At 31.4% G+C, this 24,483-nt stretch overlaps 3 protein-coding genes and 1 long non-coding RNA gene across 15 annotated transcripts in view; 1 reads left to right on the plus strand and 3 right to left on the minus strand.

Moving 5' to 3' along the window:
- LOC108661617 (DELLA protein GAI-like) overlaps positions 1 to 1,619 on the minus strand; it is a 6,904-nt gene extending 5,285 nt beyond the window's left edge. Inside the window, exon 1 of the mRNA XM_018119079.1 lies at positions 572 to 1,619. Within this exon, the coding sequence (XP_017974568.1) occupies positions 572 to 1,619 (1,048 nt within the window). The remainder of the gene's footprint in view (positions 1 to 571) is intronic.
- On the minus strand, positions 2,536 to 5,120 carry LOC108661665. Its single transcript, XR_001927436.1, has 2 exons — positions 4,948 to 5,120; positions 2,536 to 3,411 (listed from the first exon to the last, which is right to left on the minus strand). It is a non-coding gene; the product is annotated as an uncharacterized LOC108661665 (long non-coding RNA).
- On the plus strand, positions 12,206 to 22,885 carry LOC18602421 (small G protein signaling modulator 1). 12 transcript variants are annotated; one of them, XR_001927644.1, is made up of 11 exons: positions 12,206 to 12,738; positions 13,602 to 13,700; positions 15,037 to 15,146; positions 16,156 to 16,964; positions 17,087 to 17,209; positions 17,350 to 17,438; positions 17,519 to 17,719; positions 18,592 to 18,978; positions 19,658 to 19,746; positions 20,448 to 20,692; positions 22,520 to 22,885. XR_001927644.1 is itself a non-coding variant. In XM_018119995.1 (9 exons), exons 1-9 carry the CDS (start codon positions 12,580 to 12,582, stop codon positions 19,748 to 19,750), a joined length of 2,070 nt encoding a protein of 689 aa, XP_017975484.1. In that variant the 5' UTR covers positions 12,206 to 12,579. The 12 variants fall into 12 exon arrangements, 8 of the variants coding, with proteins under 8 accessions (XP_017975484.1, XP_017975487.1, XP_017975480.1 ...); XR_001927643.1 differs by having other exon boundaries at positions 19,658 to 19,741; XR_001927645.1 differs by having other exon boundaries at positions 15,037 to 15,140; positions 19,658 to 19,741.
- The window catches only part of LOC18602422 (probable peroxidase 61), a 2,215-nt gene continuing 402 nt past the window's right edge, over positions 22,671 to 24,483 (minus strand). Inside the window, exons 2-4 of the mRNA XM_018119999.1 lie at positions 23,993 to 24,172; positions 23,613 to 23,772; positions 22,671 to 23,448 (exon numbers count right to left, since the gene is read on the minus strand). Coding sequence (XP_017975488.1) covers positions 23,006 to 23,448; positions 23,613 to 23,772; positions 23,993 to 24,172 — 783 coding nt within the window. The 3' untranslated portion in view covers positions 22,671 to 23,005. The remainder of the gene's footprint in view (positions 23,449 to 23,612; positions 23,773 to 23,992; positions 24,173 to 24,483) is intronic.

Here is a 24,483-nt window from a genome sequence, read left to right on the forward strand (position 1 = left end):
TTATATAATTTAAATGATATTATGTTTATTTATTTTTAATTTATTTTGTTTTTAAATAGGAATAATTTATAATTTATTTTATTAATAATTGATAATTTTAAATATTAATATTTATTTATAATTTAATATTAATATTTTAATATATTAATATTTTATTAAAAGTTGGAATTAAGTGAGAGAAAGAGGAGAGAGAGAAAAATAATATTTTATACTAATAAAGTTGTAAATTTTCAAACTTGTAAGGGGTATTTTTGTCTTTATTAATTTTTAAATTTATTCTTCAACCATGGAATAGCTAATACCATGGGGGAGGGTGGTATTAGCTATTCCTTGGTTTTGAAGGATTTTGAAGAATAGCCATTTCATAGGAATGGCTATTCCTTGGATCATTTTTCAACCAAACAAAAGGAATAAAAATTCCTTGGGAATAAAGGGGGAATGGCTTAGCCATTCCCCCAACCAAACATGCTAATAGATAATTGTATTATCATTATGGGCGCTATAAAACATGAATATAATGGAATGTGAATTTATTTATTCTACTTTGTAAAACATTGCATAAGAAATATACCTTGGATAGGGTTATAGCTGATTGGATTGAAGTGGTCCACCGCATCTGTGAGTTTCCAAGCCGATGTGAAATGCAATAGGCCATCGTCGTTTTGAAAAACCACACACCCATTATCCTCAATGTCCCCAGACCCGATATCCGGCGCCAGTGGAACTGGAAGAAGGCCATTCGCTCGCAAGAGGGATCGCCATTGAGCCAAAGTCTGGTGTCGCTCAAGTCGGTCTGTCCCTTCACATCCCACGATGTTTACTATCTGTGGTCTACAATACATGAATTCGTAAAATTCCAAAAAATTGAAGTAATATTGAAAAGATTTCTCCAACCGTTTGATGAAATTGGAGTCATTATGGTCAGCATATTGCTCTTCTATAATCACAATCTCTGGGTTTATCTGCCTCAACTTTAACAACTCTCTCTCCATTACTCTTGCATCTGCCAGCAACTGGTGAAGTTTACAGTGATAATAGACGATTACGGCCTCATCCGTTGTCCTTGTGAAATCCGCCTTAGACGCATCCACATCACCCAAACTATTGGCATAAACCACTCTCAAGTCCTCCAACTTAATTCCACGTTCCATGGCCGCCGTAGTGAGATCGTGCTTACTTTTTTCTTGTTGGAATTTTACTATTTTTTCCAGAAATGGTGATACTATGACACTTACACGGACTGATAGAAAATCACCGGAAGCATTAGCTAGTGATCTAAACAAGTATCTCCAATAACATAAAGGTCGGAATAAGAAGGTAATGAGGTGCAATCGTTTCTTTCCCATACAGGCAGTGTTGATGGCATCGCAGGAAAAATTATGAAGGAAATTAATGGGTGAAGGAGTCAGCAAAGTGAAATAGGCACTGGCAGAAGAAATTCCGTAAGCTCGGCGAACTAGAGCTTCCGCAAAGTATTTCACAACATCGCTTCTTTCCGGGCAGGATTGGTCGGCAGCAAGATTCCAGATCCGCTCCAGGAGTGAGTCGGCAAGAGTCAGATTCTCGTCTTGAATAGCTTTAGCGCAGGCGACTAAGGCGTCCAAAGCAGAAGAGGCCATCACTGTACGGAAATACTAGAAATTTGGTCGAGGCAAAACTGGTAATAAGACAGTGCAGATAAAATTTGGAATCAAGGAAAAGCGAACTTAGAAGCGCCAATGAAGTTGAGATTAAGAAAGTAAAGCAAATTCGGGGGCATCAAACATTTGCTCTTTAAAATATAAGAAGATGAAAACTTTTCCAGCAATAGCTTGTCCCCACAGCTCACGCGGAATTGAGGGACCCCCCATATTCCAAGCCAAGCATCAGTCACGCAACTTCGTGGAAATTACTACAAGCAGTTTTCAATCAGAATTGGACTAGTCAACCATTCCGTTTGTCGAATTAATATTAAATTAAATATTAGTCGCTCTGCAATCCATTCTGTTGTTAAAATGAATTAGACTAGTCAACCAAAGCAAAACAAACTCATTGTACAAAACAACTTATTAGCTACCTCATCTGTCATCTCACTAGCTACAATTGATCATTCATGGCATGTTCAAACCAATAGAACAAAATCTAAACCGAGCTTAACAAAATCCAATTTCTTCCTTTGGCTTTCCCTCGTGTATCTCCATCTTTTTTTGAAAAGTAACAACTTATCATATTTTTTTTTGGGATAAACTTTTTATTTTACTTGAATAATTGGTATAAAAAATAAATTTAAAAACAATGAGTAATACTTACTTTTCGAAAAAAGAAAGCAATATTGATGAAGATAATGGAAATTGGAAAGAACAGATAAATGAGAATTTTTTTTTATTATAAATCTAGTTATTGTTGCTATGTAGCTAAGCTTGGTACCGAACTATAAAAGTTTAGAATAGTATTAAAATCATTGGACGTTTACAATCACTGTAGTGAGAAGATTAAATGATTATTAAAATCAAATAGTTATTTTCATTTCAAAACATTTGTAATTGAGTAAACAAGTGGTATCAGTTTAAGTGATCGATTTACTATTTTAAATCATCAATCATACTTACAAAATTTACACAACTTTTACTTTAAAAGCGTTGGCTCTTAAAAATAGAAACATGAGCCCCCTGTCAAATTGTAGAATTACCCTAAAATTAATCTAAGTAGACCCATGAATGACCTTGGTCTGTTCCCACCCCTAGTGATTGGTTCAATGTAAAAAAAATAAAAAGAAAAGAAAAGAAAAGAAGAAGGAATCAATTTCTGAACAATTGGTTTAGTATAAGCATCACAACTCTGCTCTAGCTCTACTTGGATTAAGTAGCACGGTTTCGATTCAAGAATAGCAGTGGCACAAATACGACAACAAATAAGAAGATGAAAAACAGAGTCCATGTAGTGAACTTCAGCTTCAATGGAAAAGCAGTTGCAGTGGCGTGGCAAAATGCTGCGGCAGCTAGAAACAGTGGAACTTTTTCCAACACTTGTGCAGTTTAGGTATTGTTTTGGCTGATAAATAATGCAACGAAGAGAATGACAAATATAAGCAAGACAGCAAAAGAAAGCAACACAAAGGAAAAAGGGCCCTCCTTGTTCTTGGATTGATCAGTTTGTGAAACTTGGAGAGAGAATCCAAGGGCAAAAGTGAAGCAAAATGTCAAGATTGCACTTTGCCACTGTATATGCTACCGAGCAGCGAGTAAGTTAAGTAGTTGTGACTCCGCATTGAAGGAAGGGGACGATGACAGTGGTGGTGGCAGAGGCAGGGTCGACGGCGGCGATATTTTTAAGTCAATAACAGAAGAAGGCAGTGATGATGGCTGCTGCTGTTGTGATGGGGTGACTGTGACCTTCTTGTGTCTAATTTAGGACAAAGTCGGAGGACAAATGCTGCAATTAGAACAAGAAATGCTTTAACTTTCTCTTGGATAATGCTCATTACGTTCATTTGTGTTGAACACTAATTGCATCAATCTTGTTGTGTGTATATATGTACAGTGGGTCAAATGAGACTATAAGGAGAAAAATGAAATGTACAAGTTTAAGCACCGTTTGACGATACGAAAAAAATAAAAAGATCCGATTATTATATCCGGATTCTCTGTATATAAAAATAATGGATTTAGCGGTAAATAAAAATTCGAAAATCATCTGCTTTGACTGGTAAGGAAAATGTATAAGCCTTTTAAGTTTTAAGTCGAGCGGATACTGCGTGGGACCGGGCCAGTGGGTCACTGTCTTGAATCCTTTTTGCTTAGTTAGGGAGGCAAAGAGAAAGAAAATACACAGGACACTTGGGGCATTTAATAAAATTACAAATAAAAATCCATATCTAATGGATATTGATATTTTATAAAATTTTATGAAATCTATTAAATTGCATCTTACTATCACAATTATAAAACTTATTATATAAAACTCCACAAAATTTAAATTTTAAGTGTGAGTCAAGAACAATTGTAACAACAAAAACTAAATTACATCCTCCTATAATTGTCACATTTTCTCTTAATCAATGTAGTGAATGGATAATCATTCTTTTTCAATTTAAGAAATTTCTTATATATGTTATAGATCTTGGGAAAGTATATTCCCAAAAACTATTTAAAATGTCATAAAAACCTTTCAAAATTGTGCAAAATTAATGCAGTGACTTATCCCATTCCTCCATTGATGGATATATTCTAAAATTACTATCAATTTACTCCAGTTGACAAAATATTCTCTTAATTCCAAAGCACTATTGAGTATGTCAGTCTGAATACAATTTTAAAAGAAGATCTTTATGCCATGATTTCTCACCTTATAGCTTCACTTAATTTACTGTTTCTAAAACTTGAGTTTTCTCAATTCTGTCTCACTGTTCCGTATCTTCAAAAATATATCATCCATCACACGCAACTTATGGTAGCTGGTGTAATAACAAGAGAGAAGTAGCCTTAATTACGATCATTTTCTTTTATTTGTTGAACAATATCATCATCCAAAAAAAATTATCTACAGTAATCTAACATAATTTCTTATTCATATTTCCACTTTGAGCTTCGAATAATTTCAGTTAAAGTATTTGCAATAGTTATACTCAACTTTTGAAAGCAAGAATCTTCATCTTTAATTCCCAACTTTTATTACCAAAGTGTACTATCAAACAACTTTTATTGCCAATTTTTGTTCAGCAATATCTAATGGATATTGATATTGATACCTAATAATTAGAATTTGATGAAATATGTCAAATTGCATCTTACCATCTTAATTATAAATCTCACTATATAAAAACTCCACAAATTTAAATTTTAACCATGAGTTAAAAACTGTTGCAACAACAAAAACTAAATTACATTTCCCACATATTATGTTAGTTTCTTGACCACCAACATAGGAGTATTTGGTGAAATGATAAAGTTTGAGAATAGATGAAATCACCTGGGAGAAAGAAGCCAACTTCCATGCTTTCAAGTAAAAGATCAAGAGTTATAAGCCAACCAATCAATGAGGATGTCGACAATTGAGTGGAGAGGATGTAATGAGCTAACTTTTGTATAAAGCAATGACAGGGTAGAACTATATAGGAGACTAAGTCTTTTGTAGTTTAAGAGAAAATGATCCTATTTCAAATATTGTAACAGCACTTGGTGGCATATTTAAAAATTTTTATTAAGTCTTTAAGGAAAGAAATGTCCCCATTTCATGTATTGTAACAATTATTGGTGACATATGTGTAAAAGCTTGTCAGCTCTTTATAAGGGATGAGCAATTGACAAATTGTTAGGTTGTCTCACTAGTTAAGTTATATTTGTAACTAACCATCTAAAGCCGCCCCTATAGCCCAAAGATGGCATGTTTGGTACTCTCGGTTAGACCTGACAATTTTGGACACGACACGTTAATACGATACGAGAAGACACGAGTTAAATAGGTTTTGGGTTTACCCTTAACGTGTTTCATGTCTAATTTTCGTGTCTTAATGTGTCGGACACGACAAATACGTTTAAAACACGTTTAAACACATTTACTTAATCGTGTTATCGTGTTTAAACGTGTATACGTGTTTAAACGTGTATATATGACACGTTTATTAACCTATTAAACATTAATAGTTAAAAACTATTTTAACCTTATATAAATAATTTTTAATAATTATTTAATGTGTATTTTAACCTTATATATGATAATGAATTTTATGTATGTTATTTATATTAAATTTTATTATATTTGATGTTATTATTATTATTTTTTTGTTATAATTATTTTTATAATTATAAATTTTAAATTTAAATAATAAAATTATATTTAATTATAAATATTTTTATTTAATCGTGTTAATCGTGTTAAACATGTTAAACGTATTATTAATCATGTCGTGTCGTATATTGACACGTTTAATAAACGTGTAAAACGTATTAATCGTGTCGTGTCGTGTTACACGTGTATTAAATGTATACGTGTTTCAAATTTAAGACACGAATATTAAACGTGTCGTGTTCGTGTTTAGCCTTAATGTGTTTCGTGTATAATCGTGTCTGACACGTTAAAGATACGAAAACACGAATTGCCAAGTCTACTATCGGTCTCTTTGTACATACTTTCAATATTAATAATATATTTTTTAATATGGATCTAGTGATTGTGTATATGGCATTCTTTATTCTCATGATTTCGATATTACTTTTGCATAAACTAATTCGTAGCTAAAAAAAAAACTAATTCGTAGCTATTATTGATGTTTGCTTAAATATAATCGAATTATTAATTGGCTTGTACGAAAGCGTTTGCTCGAACGCTACATGGACTATCACATATTTAAACGAAAATGTGTAATTTGTGACACTTAGCAAACTTAATGTTGCACACTTACTCTAACAAAGTATTTAGAAAAAACTAGAGAAGGAGAATGCATAGAAAGGATTGGTTGTTCCAAACCTTTAAAACTTTCCTTAGACCTAAAACCTCGCCAAAGACTCTTTAAAATGGTTAAATACATATAAAGTCCTTATACTTATGTATTTTTTTTTAATTTAGTCACTGTACTTAAAATTAAAGCAATTTAATCTTTTGATTTTGAAAATTATTTCAATTTAGTTTTTATTCTTAACGGTATCCAATTTTACTCTTAAAAGGGATGATGTCAATATTGACGTGACTCATTGACGTAACATTAATATGAAGATGTGACATGTCACGTGACATCAACATAATAACACTACAACGCTTATGCACGTTTGATTCGTGAAATAAATAAGAATGGAATAGAATAGTTTTTTTGTGAGAATAGAATAAGTTGGCATTAACATTGGAAAATACGAATATTTTATTTATAATTTAAATATTATTATGATTATTTATTTTTAAATATTAATAATTTGAAAAAAATTTAAAATATGAATAATTGACAATTTAAATATTAATAATTTATATTTTCAAATGTTAATATTTTATTTATAATTTCAAAGTCATTATGATTATTTATTTTTATTTTATTTTATTTTTAAATATTAATAATTTATAATTTATTTAAAATATTAATAATTGATCATTTAAATATCAATATTTTATTTATAATTTAAATGTTATTATGATTATTTATTTTTATTATTATTTTATTGTATTTTTAAATATTAATAATTTATTTTTAATATTAATAATTTATCATTTAAATTTTAATATTTTATTTATAATTTAATCATTAATTTTTAAATATTTATATTTTATTTATAATTTAAATGTTATTATGATTGTTTAATTTTCTTTTCTAAATATTAATAATTTATAATTTATTTATAATATTAATAATTCAACAATTAAATATTAATACTTTATTTACAATTTAATCAATAATTTTTCAAATATTAATATTTTATTTTGAATTTAAATGCTATTATGATTATTTTTTATTTTATTGTTTAAATATGAATAATTTATAATTTATTTAAAATATTAATAAATGATCATTTAAATATTAATATTTTATCAATAATTTAATCATTATATAAAATACTAATATTTTATTTATAATTTAAATGTTATTATGATTATTTATTTATATTTTTAAATAATAATAATTGATAATTTATTTAAAATATTAATGATTAATAATCTAAATATTAATATTTTATTTTATAATTTAATCATTGATATTATTATTTATTTTTATTTTATTTTTTAAAATGTTAATCATTTATAATTTATTTAAAATATAAATAATTGATCACTTAAATATTAATATTTTATTTTTAATGTAATCATTAATATTTGCAAATATTAATATTTTATTTCTAAATATTAATATGGGTAAGATTGTTAATTTTAAAACTTATGATGGATAATTTAGTCTTAACAAATTTTGAAGCTATTTCATAAAACATGAAATAGCTAATACCAAAAGAGAATATAGGTTTAGTTAAACCTAACTTTTAATTGATTTTAAAAAATAGCTTTAGAAATAGCTACTCCTTTATACAATTGCAAACCAAACATGGGAGCAAGTATCAAATGGGCATAGAGGAGTAATAGCTTAACCCAATGTGCAGTTAGTTGTCAAGCTTGCTTGGCGCTTTGGAACTTCTGGTCAATTCTGCCTCCACCAACACACTGCCCTGCACCTTGGACTTGAGTCTTCTTACTCTCTAGCCCACTGCCACTTGGGTAGGCACCCTTCCGGCCCACTTATAGCACACTTGGGGTCAGACCTGGGCGTGGGCGATGACACAAGTTAGTAGTATCTTTGTTCATCGACCAATAAAATTTCAATCAAGATAGGAGTTATTATCACAAGCTGTCCATGGGTCGCATAGCTCACCAGACTTGCGAGTCTAATCTGACTTGGGTTGGCCTTTGGACGAGATATTTTAGATCCAACTCAATTCGATATATTATTATATTAGTAAAAATTATTTTTATTTAATTTTAGTTTTAATGTATATTGACAAACAGTAAAATATTAATATAATTTTTTTATATTTTAATAATTAATTTAATTTAAATGAGCTTAAATGGACCGGTCAAATCTGAGTTTAAACTTAATTTTTAAATATGTCAATTGAGTGTGTGGTCCGATCCATTGACATCTCTATCACACTTTCTCAATGGATCAAATTTTGTTTTATTTCCTACACAATTTTTTTTTTCAACTATAGGAATACTTTTGCTTCTCCGTTTGTGCGGTTATTGGCTTAGGAAACGATTTGGTGAAAGTGCCACTGCACTCAAACCTTGCTTCTTTCTGCTTTCTTCCTTCTTTCCATTTATATATAATAAGAATGAAAGCATGCGAGGGAGTAACCTTAACATAATTGTCTATCTTCCATCATCTATTTGTTCTGATCCTTATAAACATTTTAATTTAATTATGGTCGTGAATTTTCTATATTTAATAATAATTAATTATATTTATTTATATAAATTTTAAAATTCTAATTTATTAAAGATCGAAAGAAAGTTAAAATTTAATAAGCAATCCATTCGATTTTAAACATGAGAGAATTGAGAAACTTAAATATCACTTCTTCAAACTTATTTGCTATCATGTTAGAAAACGGAACCACCTTCATACTATTTTTCCAAGAGTACTGAAATAATTAAGGTAAGACACCATTATCATACTTAGAGTTGATTGATCAATTAATCAAATGTGACACGTACTAACAAGTATTGATTAGTATTCACATCAATGGAGCTTAAGAAAATCCGAACAAGTATTCTTACAATTGATCATTCATGACATGTTCGAACAAATTGATTCGAACATGTGATATAACTAAAGAATTGAAATAAGAAATTGATAAGAAGTGAAAATTGCCTTGATGATTTCAGTTCATGCTAAGATCTTTATAATACAAAGGTATGGTGGTTGGATAAATCTACAAGTTTGAATACAAGTGTGTTTAGATAAGATGATATCAAAACTTAAAAGTACTGATAAAGATTGAATATTGAATCTATTAGCTTCACATTTTGTTCTTCTTATCAAATTGATTATTCTCTCCCTGATGCAACGGAGTTAACTGATGGTGCTGCTGAAGATGTTGTTGCAGTGACGTTGATCCATTTATGTTAATAGATGATGCTGATCCATTTCCTTTGATATATTTGATATGCATTAAGAGAAGTATTCCGTATGAACAAAGCATAGCAAAATCCCATCCCTTTTTTAGCTCCACTCATATATTTCTTCCTTTGTCAAAAAGTACGATCAAGTTAATTTTTATTGTATTTTTTTTATCAAAACACTTGCATACAATGGGAAATCAAACTAATTCTTGTTTTCTAAAAAATAATTTGTATGTCAATCAAGATGGTAGAAAAAACACTTACATACGATGGCAAATCAAATTAATTATTGTAAAAAAAAACATTTGTACGGCAATAATCAATTTTTAGTTTTTAATTTTTTTTATTATATGTATAAAATTTAAAATATATAAATCTATAATATTATATATTCTTTTTTAATCACTTGTCATGTAAAATTTTGAATTTAAAAATAAATTTAAGATGAATAAAAAAATTAACATCACCAAAATTTTAAAATAGTTCTAAACAAGAGCTTTAAATTTAAGAAACAAAGAATAGACATCACCTTTAGTAAAATATCAACAAATGATATATAATATCTACAACCTTCAAGGCAAGGTATCCTAATAGGTCCCCAAACATCATTATATAAAAAATCAAGAGGTCTTATACTTGCTAAACTAGATTTATTGAAAGGAAACCTATGAATCTTACTGCAACCACATGAATTACATGGAAATATAACGAGAAGATCTTGAGAATGGATGTCAAAGTCTGACGTGTCTTGAGGCCTATAAGTGAGAGTGCAGCAGGTTTTGTTAAGAGTTTGGTTTCTTGAAAAGTATAAACTCCGCCTTTACTTGTAGCCTGTAGGGGTGAGCAAATGGATGATTTTGGTGGTTTAGTCCACCATATGTAAAACTAAATAAATCAATCATTTTAACAAATCAATCATTTTAAAAAATCGATCAAATATAAATAAAAATCAAATCAACCAAACATAGAATTGATTTTATTGGTCCGATTTTGAACCAATTGATTAAAATTTTATCACATTTTTTTCATAAATTATAATATTAAAATTTATAAACTTCATCTATAATTATATATATAGATATACATATATATGAAATTAATAAGAAAACTTCTATGTTATAATGTTTTATATCAAGGTTTGAGAAAACTTCTATGTTATAATGTTTTATATCAAAGTTTGTATAACTAATAACTAATTATAAACAATATGTTATAAAATCTAAAATGATAACTAATAAACTTATTAAGTGTAATCTTATAAATAAAATTTATTATAAGTTATAGTAATGCTTGTGTATAAATTAAATATATGTATATATAATATATTACTTTATTATATATATAAAATTAATGATAAAAATTATATGTTAAAATGTTTTATATCAAAGTTTGTATAAATAATAACTAATTATAAACAATATTTTATAAAATTTAAGGTAATAGCTAATAAAGTTATTAAGTATAATCATATAAATAAAATCTATTATAAGTTGTAGTGATGCTTATATATAATATATAATTTTATTATATATATACATATATATAAAATTAATGACATAACTTATATGTTATAATGTTTTATATTAAAGTTTATATAAATAATAACTAACTATAAACAATATATTATAAAATCTAAGATGATATATAATAAAGTTATTATGTGCAATCATATAAATAAAGTTTATTATAAATTATAATAATATTTATGTATAAATTACGTATATGTATATATAATATATTTATACTATTATATATATATTCATAACATTTTATATTACGAAACATTATTAAAGTGTAATAATTATAATATATTAATATGTAAGATATTTACTATCCTATATTATAATATTAACATATAAGTTATATTATTTAAAATATATAACTTGTAATTTCATATTAATATAGATTTATAAATAAATATATATAACTAATATTCAATCACTATAATTATGATTTGTGTATGTACATATAATACCCTAATATATTTTAAGTATATTATTAATTAAATTTACTATCAATTTTTTTAATATATAAAAAATATTATATATATATATAAATATATAAAAAACTAGTTTGGTTTTTTGGATGGATTGGTTTAAAAATTTTAAAATTGAAAATTGACTAACAAGATCAAATATTTTGAATCAGTTAATCTAATGGATCAATTAGATCGAACAGTTTTATTCAAATTGCATTTAATTTAGATGAGTAATTGATCTGAATTGATATTACCCACCCCTACTTACTCAACCTTGATCAAGTGACTTATTGGTAAGATTTTTCATCAAGACAAATTGAAAATAATTATATAAATATATTTGAGTTTTAGATATTTTAAAATAAATTAACATCATACGAATTTATTTTTTTATAAAATTATTAATGAATCGATTTAACTTTTTATAAAGAGGTTCTTGTTTTCTTTATTCTTAAAAAAAAAGTTATTTTAATTTGCATACCAAACTATGACATAATTTTATTAAAATTTTGTTAAAATATTTTATTTTTGATCAATAAATTTGATTAAAAATCTAAAGCAAAGATAATATGAAAAAAAAAAACCAGCAAACAAACAATTTGCTTGAAGGAATATATAAGGAAAGAAAGGAAAATTGAGGAGGAGATAAAAAGAAAAGAAAAGGAGAGCAACAAAAATGGGGGAAAATCAGTATAAATAAATAATAAAAAGGAGAGAGAAGAAACGGTCCAGCGATTGTAAAATGGCAACGGAGGAGAAGCTCCTCCTTTTCCTTGACAGATCTCTTTCTCTTCTTCGCTGTTATTTTAAAATTCTTTAATGAATTTGAATGCCTTTGATTAGATCAACCAACAACGATCTCGATTAATCAAATGAAATGCAAATCAAACTCCAAAATACGTGATTCGAATGTGAAATTTCGTCATTGTTGGAATTACTTTTGTTGGTAATAAAGAAAGAGGGTGAATGGTGGTTGGAAAAGAGAAAAAGAAAAGGAGGAGGCGGAGGAGGTGGGTATTGTTTTAAGTGTAATGTCTTGTGGGGGAAAGGAAAAGCAATGGAGTTGTGGAAAAGCCGCCGCCGCCGCCGCCGCCGCTGCCGGAGCCGTCAATATTCAAAGAGTTGGTTCTATCGTTCGCGACATTGGAGATCCTTGCCTTTCCCAATCTCCCATCAAGGTTGTTTTGGCTGTAAGATTGTTCCCTTAATATATATATATGTGTGTGTGTGTGTGTGTGTGTTGAACGATAATCAATCAATTTGATTTCTTATTCTCAAAATTTAATTCCTTTACATTTTGTGGCTTATGTTTCTATTAGTATTAATCTGTGATGCCTTAAGATGAAACTTTTTTTTCTTCAAGCTTTATAAGGTCTTTAGATGCTAACATTTTGGTTTAAATGAGTCTCTTGGGCAGGAGCTAGGGTTATTTGAAAACTGGAAAGGATGTTATTACAAACCTGAAAATTTTAGTTGGTTACATTTTTAGTTTCAATAGTTTAAGGCATTGACCAAACGTGAAATAAAAATAATTAGTAATTAAAAATTTTGTTGAATAATTAAGCTTTTTTGTTATTTCCTTTAATAGCTGAATTGGCAGCTTACAAAGCACAAAAGTTTGAATTGCAAGGGAAGGCATATGTATCCCAAAAATGGTTGCAACCAAACATTAATTATAAGGGAGGTTTGTCTGTTTGAAAGTTGAATGCTGTGCTCTGGCTAACACAGCTATATATGTAAAAAGGTACATTTTCTGGAAAAATGAGTTGAGATTATGCAATGTGAGTTCAAATCCATCGCAGGATTATACTCTTAGCACTGCAGGACTAATGAGTAATGAGTGTTGTCCACATATTAAATTGTTCCTTTACTCATTTTCTCCCTTTTCCATTTTAGTAATTTCAATGATTAGAGACTGGCATAACTTATCTTGGTTTTGGAAAATTGATATATTTAAAAATGTTCCTTCATCTATTTTTTCCTTTTTCTAGTTTTGGTGTGACTGTGGGTACCTTAATTTTTTTTATTTATAAACTATGTACTTATGTTGCAGGTAAGCAAGATGCTTAAGCCAGAGAAGTGGCAGGCCACTTTTGATAACGAAGGGAAGGTTTCTGGTTTTCAGAAAGCACTCAGGTTGATTGTTTTGGGGGTATGTCTTATTTATTTATTTATTTATTTTTTTCAAAAATCTTGTTCAACTAGCTAGTATTTTTGTTGTTCATTCTTAATGCATTTTTTTTGTAAATCTGTTGGTATTTGGTTTGTATTTCTGGGACCTGGAATTGTGTTGGTGGTCCATGGTAAGAACTACTGTCCTCAAGGAACTTTAATTTCTTTTGTTGAAATAAATAGTTCCAAGTGTCAATAATCTGTCAATCATTATCCTTGCTTTCCTGCCAGATTGTTTGTCTTAGTCATTTGCGAGGTTATTTGCTGATATGCAAATTCTATTTCATTTTTTACTTATACCGCACCTATAGAAATATCTATACTTCATGCCTTTTTAAACAATGTCTACATGGCATGGTTCATTTAAGCAGGTCTTACCGTTGATGGGAATGGGATAGGTTTAGAGAGTACCAACTTGTCCCAACCCTAATAGGACCTGTCAATCAATACCTTATATGATAATCGAACCCTATTGATTGAGAAAAAGAAAAGCCCAATTATATTTTCTTTAATTCTTTTTTTTTTCTTAGTATTTCATTGTTGTATATGATAAGTTGTGTGCAAACTTATTATCATGTCACCATTTGAAGACTAAAATTTGAAAGAGCCTAATATGTTGGGAATTAATTTTTTGTTTGGTCAGATGCCTGCTTTAACCCATTCCATCTCTAATTCTTGGGTGGCTTGGTTGGGGAACAGTACACATCACTTATATGAATTTGCAGTTTTGGACATCGCCAAGTACCTAAATTTGTAAACACATTTGGGTTTTGTTTCAAGAAATTGCATGGTTTCCAACCCATTGCAACCTCTAGGCTTAATGACACTTCTCATCTTGTTTTGTTTGCATTCATGATGCTTGCTGTACATATTTTTACCTTCTCACACACTTTTGGTATCACAGTGGGTTTGTTTTGCCTCATAACACTTTGCATCCTCACTGGTTCTTAGGTACTTGGATATAATTCACCATTGGGCTTCTTTAGTTAGCCACTTGTCTCTTATGGCATCTAAGCTGGTAATTAAAGTGTGGAAGATGACGTATGGCTTCAATCCTCAGCTTGGATGCATGACTGAATAAGAGAATAGAAAATACAAACTAGCAACTTCTTCTTTTGTTATGTTTGGCTCCATAGGATACGCTTGTCTCCCCCTTAACCTTGACTAGCATTAAGACTTTTAGGTGTTGTGCTGCTGTTTTTCAGTATTGTATTCGCTTTCCATATCCCCCTTTCCCCAGCAAAATATGCATACACACTCACATTTTCTGCAGATAGTCAAAAATTGTAACAGCAATTTATCTCATGTGATGTTAGGGAGTTGATCCATCTATAAGACCAGAAGTTTGGGAATTTCTTCTAGGTTGCTATGCATTGGGCAGCACTGCAGACTACCGAAGGCAATTAAGGACAGCCCGAAGGTCTAGGCCAGTTCTTTTTCTTTTTATATTATACTAATATTTTTTTTCCTTGTAAGTTTCTATTTGTAGGCTGTTCTGTTTGCAAGGCAACCAACTGAATACCCTTTTGCAGTTGAATAGTCCTGTCTAATTGTTCTTTATTTTCAACCATGGTTAGCTTTTGATCATGAATTTTTTTAATGATTATCTGCATTGTCCATTATTTCTCCTCTTTCTCAATAGATAGACAAATATGATCTTAGTCATCTGAAGGAAATAGCTATCCATGAAACACATCTTTATGTTTGTCATTGTTTTCCTCATTGTTTAGCAAATTATTGAAAGGTGTGATTTGTTGTTAGCAAAGTCTTATTTCTTGATGATTTGGTTTATACCAACTAGAATGGTACCTTGTTACAGGTTCTTTTTGGAAAGAATTATAATTTTACCATTATTAGCTTTTATTATTTAAGTATAATGAAGTTTCTAGTTTATCCTTATCCACTTCACCCGCCATTTGCAAGCTACAACTTGTTTTAAAAACCTAATACCTTTAAATGGATACTATTGTTTTAAGTGCTGAGAAAAGAGCTCAAACTGCAAAACATTGAAAATGCAGAAAGGAGACAGAAGATTAACAGACTGTGACAAAATTAGGTGCCTTTTGCTTGGATAGAATTACTTTAAGATCATGCTTCTATAATTCACTTTAAAATTATTTATATTCAAAACAAGTTTAGGACCTATCTGTGGGTTTGCTTTGAACTTTTAGTTCTATGCTTTGGTTATGAGAATGATATACGTTAGCTTTATTGAAGAAAACATTTTTTTTTTCTTTTTGGGAAAAGGCTCTCTCTTGCTTAAGCATGGGTACAGATGCATTTGCATCTAACTTGTTTACTGTAGTAGTTGGAAATTTTTTAGAAAATTTCTCTATAGTGCTGGAAATGATGTGTATACCTCAATGCTTTGTTAAGATCAAGGCTCTGATTTGCTGATTTATGAATATTTAACAGCTTCATGGTAATGTACGCAGGGAACGTTACAAGGACCTCGTGAAGCAATGCCAGACTATGCATTCAAGCATAGGAACTGGCTCACTTGCCTATAATGTGGGTTCAAAAGTTATGGATATGAGGACATCCTCCAAAGATGGGGGAAAAAGGGAATCAAAAGTTGAATGTAGACAAGCTTCCACTGATGATACTGATAAAACGGAGAAATATTCTGATTTGGGTAATAACGGTACTGATAAGTCATATGCTGACCAAAGAGAGTGTTGTAGTGATATCACTGACCTTGTCAGTGTGAGGGGAAATACTCAGACTGCTGCATATGACTCTTGTTTTTTATCAACTTCTGGTCTGTATGGCCGCTGTTCCTCAAAAATAGGGGGAGAATGTCACGGATCAGAATTCATAACTGAATGTCATTTTGATTTTCCCCCTTTACCAGTAACAGATTTGTTTGAGAAGAGTGAAGACAAGAAAGAATTTGATGCAAATGAGGAAGGGTATTCTGCACAATGTAAATTGATATTTGAGGATGACAATATGCATAGTTTTCAAATCAATAACAATGCTGATTTAATCATGGAATCAAATGTTTCACCCTCACTATCTAACAATATCTCATGTCCCTTTAACTCGGAAATTCAGTTGATCCATCCTGATGCTTATGAGCCAGTTCTGACATCCAACAATGTAAGTTATAAAACAGAAACAGTCAACAGATTAAGAATATCAGATGTTCCAGAAACACCTTTGGTAAATGCAACCATATCTCAAGAAGGGGCTGCCAATGATGAAAGAGTATCTGAATGGCTTTGGACTCTGCACAGAATAGGTGACTTAGTTACCTTTTGTTATTTGTATTGCAAAATATTTTTCCCTTTTTGTATAGCAATTGATAATTAGATACTGTTTATTGGTTATTCTTCTCGGCTGACTTAATTTTCCTTTTCTCAGTTGTTGATGTGGTGAGAACGGATAGTCATCTTGAATTCTATGAGGATACGAGAAATTTAGCTAGAATGTCTGATATTCTTGCTGTTTATGCATGGGTTGATTCTGCAACTGGTTATTGTCAAGGTTTTAGCTTTCTACTCATAGCACGTTTTGTTGAACCTTTCTCTTGTTGAATTGCTATTTATCTGGTGCAAAACTGTGAAAGATTCACTTTGAAGTTTTGAGTCTTAAACGCTAATTGTCTTGGTTGGATTTTGATCTAGGTATGAGTGACCTGCTGTCTCCTTTTGTTGTTCTCTTTGAGGATAACGCGGATGCATTTTGGTGCTTTGAGATGCTCCTTAGGAGAATGGTATTTTAAACTTGGTGAATGTGTTGATATTTATCACTTATGTTTTCTCCACTTACATCTGCTTTTCCACATGCCTCCAGCGTGAAAATTTTCAGATGGAGGGACCAACTGGTGTGATGAAGCAGCTGCAAGCATTGTGGCATATCTTGGAACTCACAGACAGGGAAATTTTTGCACATCTGTCGAATATAGGTGCTGAAAGCCTTCATTTTGCATTTCCAATGCTGCTGGTTCTATTTCGCCGAGAATTATCTTTCAATGAGGCTCTTCGTATGTGGGAGGTATGTGCTCTTAGTCTCATATAAAGCTGTCAGCTTTGTTGGAATTAATATATTTAGGAAACAATGAAGCAAGCACTGTGTTAAAATTTGAAAAGGCACAATAGTCACTAGATGGAGGATAAAGCTAATGATGGTTGGGTAGAAAGCTTCTGGCACTAATTTTGATACCTATTTAGAGCATTCCTTGTTGCTAGCATCTTCTTTATTGCACACTTGATTGGGCCCCCATATTTCTGGATTTTTATGTCCTTTTTTTTTTGTCTTTTGTTTGTTTTTTTTTCCTTTTTCCGTCCTTGCCTTTTTTAGGGGCTTGCACGTTGTGATCAGTTATGGTTGTCTTACCCTAGATAAACTCCAACATTGGACTGATGGTATATATAAATGCAGGTCCTGAAATCAACTTGGAGGAATATAGACCCCATATTATTTCCAACTAGCAACTTTGAGTACTGCTTCTATGAGGGTCCTTTTACAATATAAAGTTGAACAAAAAGGGCCATAGGAAATTATTTGAAATTTCTAACAGATTTTCCTTTGTTCTGTAAATTGACAGGGGTCATTGTGAAACTATATATATGGGAGCAATATATGTTATTATTGGTTTGCATTTTAATTGAATCTCAAAATGTTAACTTGTTCTATCTTATTTTGTTATCAATTTCTAGTCTTTCAATGTATGAGAAGCAGTTAATGAGCATGGTTTCTTAAAATTGAGCATTAGCCTATTAGGGATGCTAAGATAAAAAATTCTATGAGATCACAAGAACTTCTCATGAAAAGAATGAAATGTATTTTACTTTTCATATTCATTTATTTACTTATTTGTTCGTTTCTTTTTGAGATTTGCACTGATGATATCAACCTCAATGTAGATGATGTGGGCAGCTGATTTTGATGAATCTGTCACATGCAATTTAGAGGAGATTTGTCTGGAAGCATTGATTGTACAGCTTCCGAGGGATTCTGGGTCAGAAATCGGAGAAGAAAACTCAGAAAATGGAAATGATGGTGTAAAGGATGGCCTACAGTTGAAACATTCCTTGTCTGAGAATGATGGAATAAAATCAGCATCAGCTTATCCCTTTTGTGGTTTGACACGGAATTTTTGGTCTAGAAATGATCGCCTTCAAATATGCAATGTTGTCTCATCAACTAGGAAAGGAGATGACGATTTGCCTGTCTTTTGTGTGGCTGCTATTCTTATCATGAACCGTCAAAAAATCATCAGGGAAACCCGTTCAATAGATGACATGATAAAGGCAAGTCCCTTAGAATTGTCAATTCATACTGTCTCCCTCTCTGTCTCTACAGACATGCACAGCTTTGATTGTCCATTCAACTCTCAACTCCTCCTAGTGGGACTTCTTGGGTGTTTGGTTACAACCTTCTTGCAATTTTTCGAGCTGGCCAGCCAAGATCTTGGGACTTATTAAATTTACTTAGAATTGAAAACTTTTTAGTTAGGCAATATATCTTGCCCTTTTGTAAAAAACTAGAAGAGTATTATTTTCTTCTAAAGAAACTTTCAGAACATGGTTATTGATGAAAGGATGTTTTGCAACATTTCTTCATCTGAGGAAGAAACTGAATTATCCCGAGTTAAGAGTTTCAATTACTGTTTTTAAGATGGATAACCAGGGCTACTTCTGCATTGGTGGCTTGATGGAAGTTTGATACAGTTTTGTAAATGAAAAATACAGTAGTTAACCTGATATTGGTGGAATCAACTCTTTAGTTGGTATTATGATGATTAAAGTAATGCCTTACCTATGAAATAGTGGCTTAGCTTCAGTTTGGAAAACGGTTGTTGTCAATATTTTTGTTCTACTTTTCTGTTGTGGGGAGAACTTAAAACTGAAAAAAGGAGGGGTTCTTTTTTTTTTTTCCTTTGGACTGTTGGGAATGTTTGTTTTGATTTCAATAATTTTACTTTTGCAGATTTTCAATGATAAGCTTCTGAAAATCCATGTCAAAAGATGCATAGGTGCTGCGATCAAACTCAGAAAGAAATATTTGTACAAGGTTAGGTAATTATGCATTTCCTTTATGGAATTTTGAGTGAGAGGTGACATATAAATTCAACTCTTTTATGCTACTAAGCAGTGAACCTAGAAACTTTAGTTTCTTCTCTCTCTCTCTCTCTCTCTCTCTCTCTCTCTCTCATGACAATGGGCACTGTCATATCAGAAACTCTAATGCTGTTATGGTGTTTGAACATGTAAAAAAGGGGCACAATTGCCCATGTGACAAGATGTGAGTTAATGCATGATACCTAAAACCTATGTCAAGGGAGGGACTACAAGAACAGGATTTATAGGACCTCAGTTTTTACTTGGTTTACTGATATAGTCCTAAACAAGAGCACTGTGGTTTTATATGACCCAGATATAGTGGAATAGACATCGTGTGTTTAGTTCTTGACGATGGCTTTTCTTGACCATAGTTAGGATTACCTTGCATCACTTAGTTTTCTGACAGAATTACTACACTTGTTTTAAACCAATTCTCCTTTTGAATGGATCGGATGAGAACATTAACATGCTGACCTGAAGTTATGAATTGTCTGTATTGCTAAGTTATGGTTAACGTAGCTGGCGTTAGATGGCATGTAAAATGTGCATATCCATGGTATGTAATGGGCATGCGTGGCATGACTTTCTTCTTTGCTCTATTAAATGTTTCACCTTCGTAGTAACCTTTAGTAAATCTAACATTTCGTTTTAATCAGCTAATCAAGAACAAAGGCCATCCAGCTCGGAATAGTGAGTAGGTCACAGCATTTCCTGCCTACTATCATGGCAAGAAAAGGCAGCAGCACTTTGAGCCAGTATTTAGTATCTGGGATTCCTAGTTTGGACATGGCATGAAAGTTTATGTTGAATCTCTTATGATGGAGCATGAAGCAGAAGTGCTTTTGCTGTCCGAAGATTCATCCTTTTTTTGCACCTCCATTTTCTTCAAGTCTGTTCCAAGGTAATTACCATCTGGTTTATATTCCTTTCTACACCAGTAGTAATATCTGATGCAGAGGATGTATAAAATTCATGAAGAAGAATTTTTGAGTGGAAGCAACTCAAAATTACATACTGGCACATATTTTTCCCCTATTCTTTGGGGTACACTTTGTCAAGTCAAATATAGTAATAGTAATTTTATGCTTGTGTAAATTAATCAGAGATTTTAACTGTTGATAATCAGATTGATAGTTTCAGGGGAACTACAAATCATTTGCTAATTTATTATGTAAAATGGATTGATATATGGCATGGACCACCATTCAGTGCTCCTTCCTGTGCACTAAAATTATAAAAAGAAGAAAGTTTGAATAAGGAAATGAAGATAACCTGGTGATAAGGGAAGAAATAGTCAGAATGGAGTACATGATTCAAGTAGCTGTTAAATGATAAATTAACATCGCCTTGTTTTGATCAAACCCTGGGAAAAAAATTTCATGAAATAGCTTTTTACTCAAAAAAGTTTTTATAAACATGTATATGTTTGTGTGTGTGTCTCTGTTCATAGGTTATTCTCAGATCATTTCCTGTACGTATTATGTTTGAAGCTGATGGTCGGGTCACCTAGCTCTTGCATACCAACCTTTCATATAAACTTGGAGTTTAAATTGTTATGTACTGTCTCAGCTCTAGGCCCAGCCTTACTTCCTAATTTAACACCAAAAGAAAAGTGATGCAGTATGAAATAGGATAAGTGGAACAAAACATGATAGAGGCTGAATTAATGTAGAATTGAAGGTGAAACAAGAATAGTAAGGTTTGTGGTTGTAGAAGACTATTTATACTAGGACAACAGCTGCTTTTTATCCTAGCCCTTGGTTACAAATAAACCTCATCTACACTGAGTTCAAATTCATTAAAATTTTCATGCAAGTCACATGACCATTTAAATAAAAATACAAACATAATACTGACAAATATAAGGGAATATATCAAGATAATAAATTTAGCAAAGTTCTAGGATGCTCCTGCATCAAAAGGGTTATTAAACCGTGCAAGAAGGGAGTTTGGTATTGAATTTATCAAAGATTTCGTAAAAATGATCAAAGCTACATTTTTCTTCCAGATCTTAGTCTTTCCTACATAGCAATGATCTTTCCTTTTTTGGTCTGATGACCTATTTATCAGATTTCAGAACTTGTTCCATGCTCTTATTTGTAGCAGTTTGGTGCTGGGCGTATGATTACTGTAATATGATATAAGCTTTTATACTAATAATTTTCTTGGTCACAATTAATGCTTGTATGGTTTGACAATCATTTTAATAGGCTGTTGTGTCTTCTTAGAGTGCACTCATCCAGTTATTAAGATGTGCAAGTAGGCAGTTTGATGTTCAATATATGATGGTTTCAGGAAAATTATCAACTTACATTTTTCTTCCAGATCTTAATCTTCCTATGAAGGGATTACATTTTTTTCTTAGATGACTAATCAGGATCTCATAACTTCTTCAATTCTATTATTCATTTCTGTAGTATCATATAATCCCACTTTATGGAGAATCTTTTGGTTAAGAGTGTTGTAAATACTTGCTTCACCTTGAGTTTGTGCGTTTGTCGTTCCATAATTATTAAACAGACTTTTACTATCTTCTTAGAGTGCAATGGACATTCTATTGATGCAAGTTTATTTTCTTGATTGTCTTTTTGAATATCACTGGAATCAATTAATTTGCATCAAAATAACATTCAACCCCTACTCAGTCATGAATGTTTGCCTGGCAATAATAGATGAAGCATGATTGAGATTGCTCTTAACACTTTTTTTGGCATCCGATTTACTGTAGCTTACAAAGATTTCTCCTTTTGCCCCCTCATTTTGGAGCCATGAGAAAGACTGGAAAGTGGTAAGAAGTCCCATCTATTCGAGGTTCATGCAGATGTAAGCATTTGGCTATTACGCGGAACCTCTCACAGGTTAGGCAAGCGTGATCTGGCTTTTTTTTACCTTTATATAATTTATATTATTTTGTAAATGTAAATGTTAAATTGTTCATCAAGTTTGTTTTCTTATTTATGCACGTGAATTTACAGATAATATTCTCTGTAGTTAATAGATGATTGTTGAACTTTTAGCTTTTCTGTAGGACAGTGTAGGCCAGGATTGAAAGAAGTTATACAATTTTATTTGTGGAAAGAAAAGAGTTTTTCCATCATGTTGTTTTTATTGATGTTCTGCTATATCTTAAACCCAAGAAAATTTGCATTTCAATGGCAATCACCCCTATAATTTTATGATTATAGATCGTTCTTCTCCCAGCAGAGTGACTCGCCTAGTTTTTACTGGGATTGTATTTATTTGTAAATCTGCAATTTTTGCGTATTTCTCCTTCCTTTCCAGTTAGCACATTGATATTTCCCATTCGACTCATGGAAAGAGCAAATGACCTCCTAAAATCTTCAAAGCTCGCAGCAAATTCTTGGGTGATTTGCTTTGTATCATCACCAAAGAATAGCTGCTGGTCAACTCCCAGGACAGCTTCCTTGGTTAAGACTCTGGAGTAGTAGGAGTTGGTGAAACTATATTTGGGGCCAGATGCTGGGTTCAGAAATACCAGCGGGTCGCTTTGGCCCTTTTTCAATCGCGGCGGACATAGCTTTCTCTGGTTTGCCAAGAACGATGCCTTCATGCTTGGGTCTGGCTTTCCTGTTTTATTGAACTTGTACAGCCGATCCTCAATGTAGCTACAGTGTGTTTTCCCCATGGAATGTGCTCCTGATATGCAAGAAAGGTAAGAAGTCAAATGGGAATGAAGTACCGTTAAGATTTGGTTGATGTCCTTGAAATCTATTATCACCCAATTAGTTTACATGATTTGATGGATTTCGCCGATGAAAATATGGATTAGTATTCATTCAGCTATGGTCTAGTGGCTTTACCTAAAAGCGTTGCCATATCCAACACATCCAAGCCTTTTGATTTGAAATATGCGAGAGCAGCTTCCCATGAGATGGACGGTGAGGGGAGATCAACCGATGCTGCAGTGGATGTTTTACCATCCTTTCGCCCTGTAAGTACAGGATAAGACGGTGCGCCTGCCTGTCCATCCATCACACCACTAATTAATGATTTTGTAACAACGCATTTGCCCTTTAACATCGTGGGATGGGATGCCGATCTTTCAGCATGTTATGGTAACAAAACTCAAATTTTACACGAATTTATGGGATAAGCTAAAATATTTATGCGTCATGTACATGAGAAGAAAGAGGAGACACATGAGTCATGGAAGGAAGAATTTAGAGAGGAGGGATTATACCAAATGAACTGCATCTCGAGTGGCAAGGTTGAGAATGTCAGCACAAGAGACCACCCCAGGGCACCGAGCTTCTAGTACGGTTTTGATCTTGTCGATAAAAGCGAACCCTCCCAGTCCCCTGTTCTGCGGTGCAGTCTTCTCTGACTTTGGGCCATCTAGCAGAATTGAACCATCACTCCCCTACAATTCCATAAAACAAGATGACCTAAAAATACTGTTTAATTTTCCATGGCTGTTCAAACTTAAAACGAGATCAGTTTTTCTTAATATATTTGTTTTGGTACAATAATTGTACAATCTTAGCAACAAAATTCATAAATTAAAGCTAAAACCGAAACACATAAACTACTAGATTTGGAGCATTTGGTTGAGCAAGTAAAGTAAAATTTTTGTCTTAATATATATATATATATATATATATATATATATATATATATATATATATATATATATATATATATATATATATATATATATATATATATATATAT

Source organism: Theobroma cacao, chromosome 4 (assembly GCF_000208745.1).
Source record: "Theobroma cacao cultivar B97-61/B2 chromosome 4, Criollo_cocoa_genome_V2, whole genome shotgun sequence".
Lineage (NCBI taxonomy): Eukaryota > Viridiplantae > Streptophyta > Magnoliopsida > Malvales > Malvaceae > Theobroma > Theobroma cacao.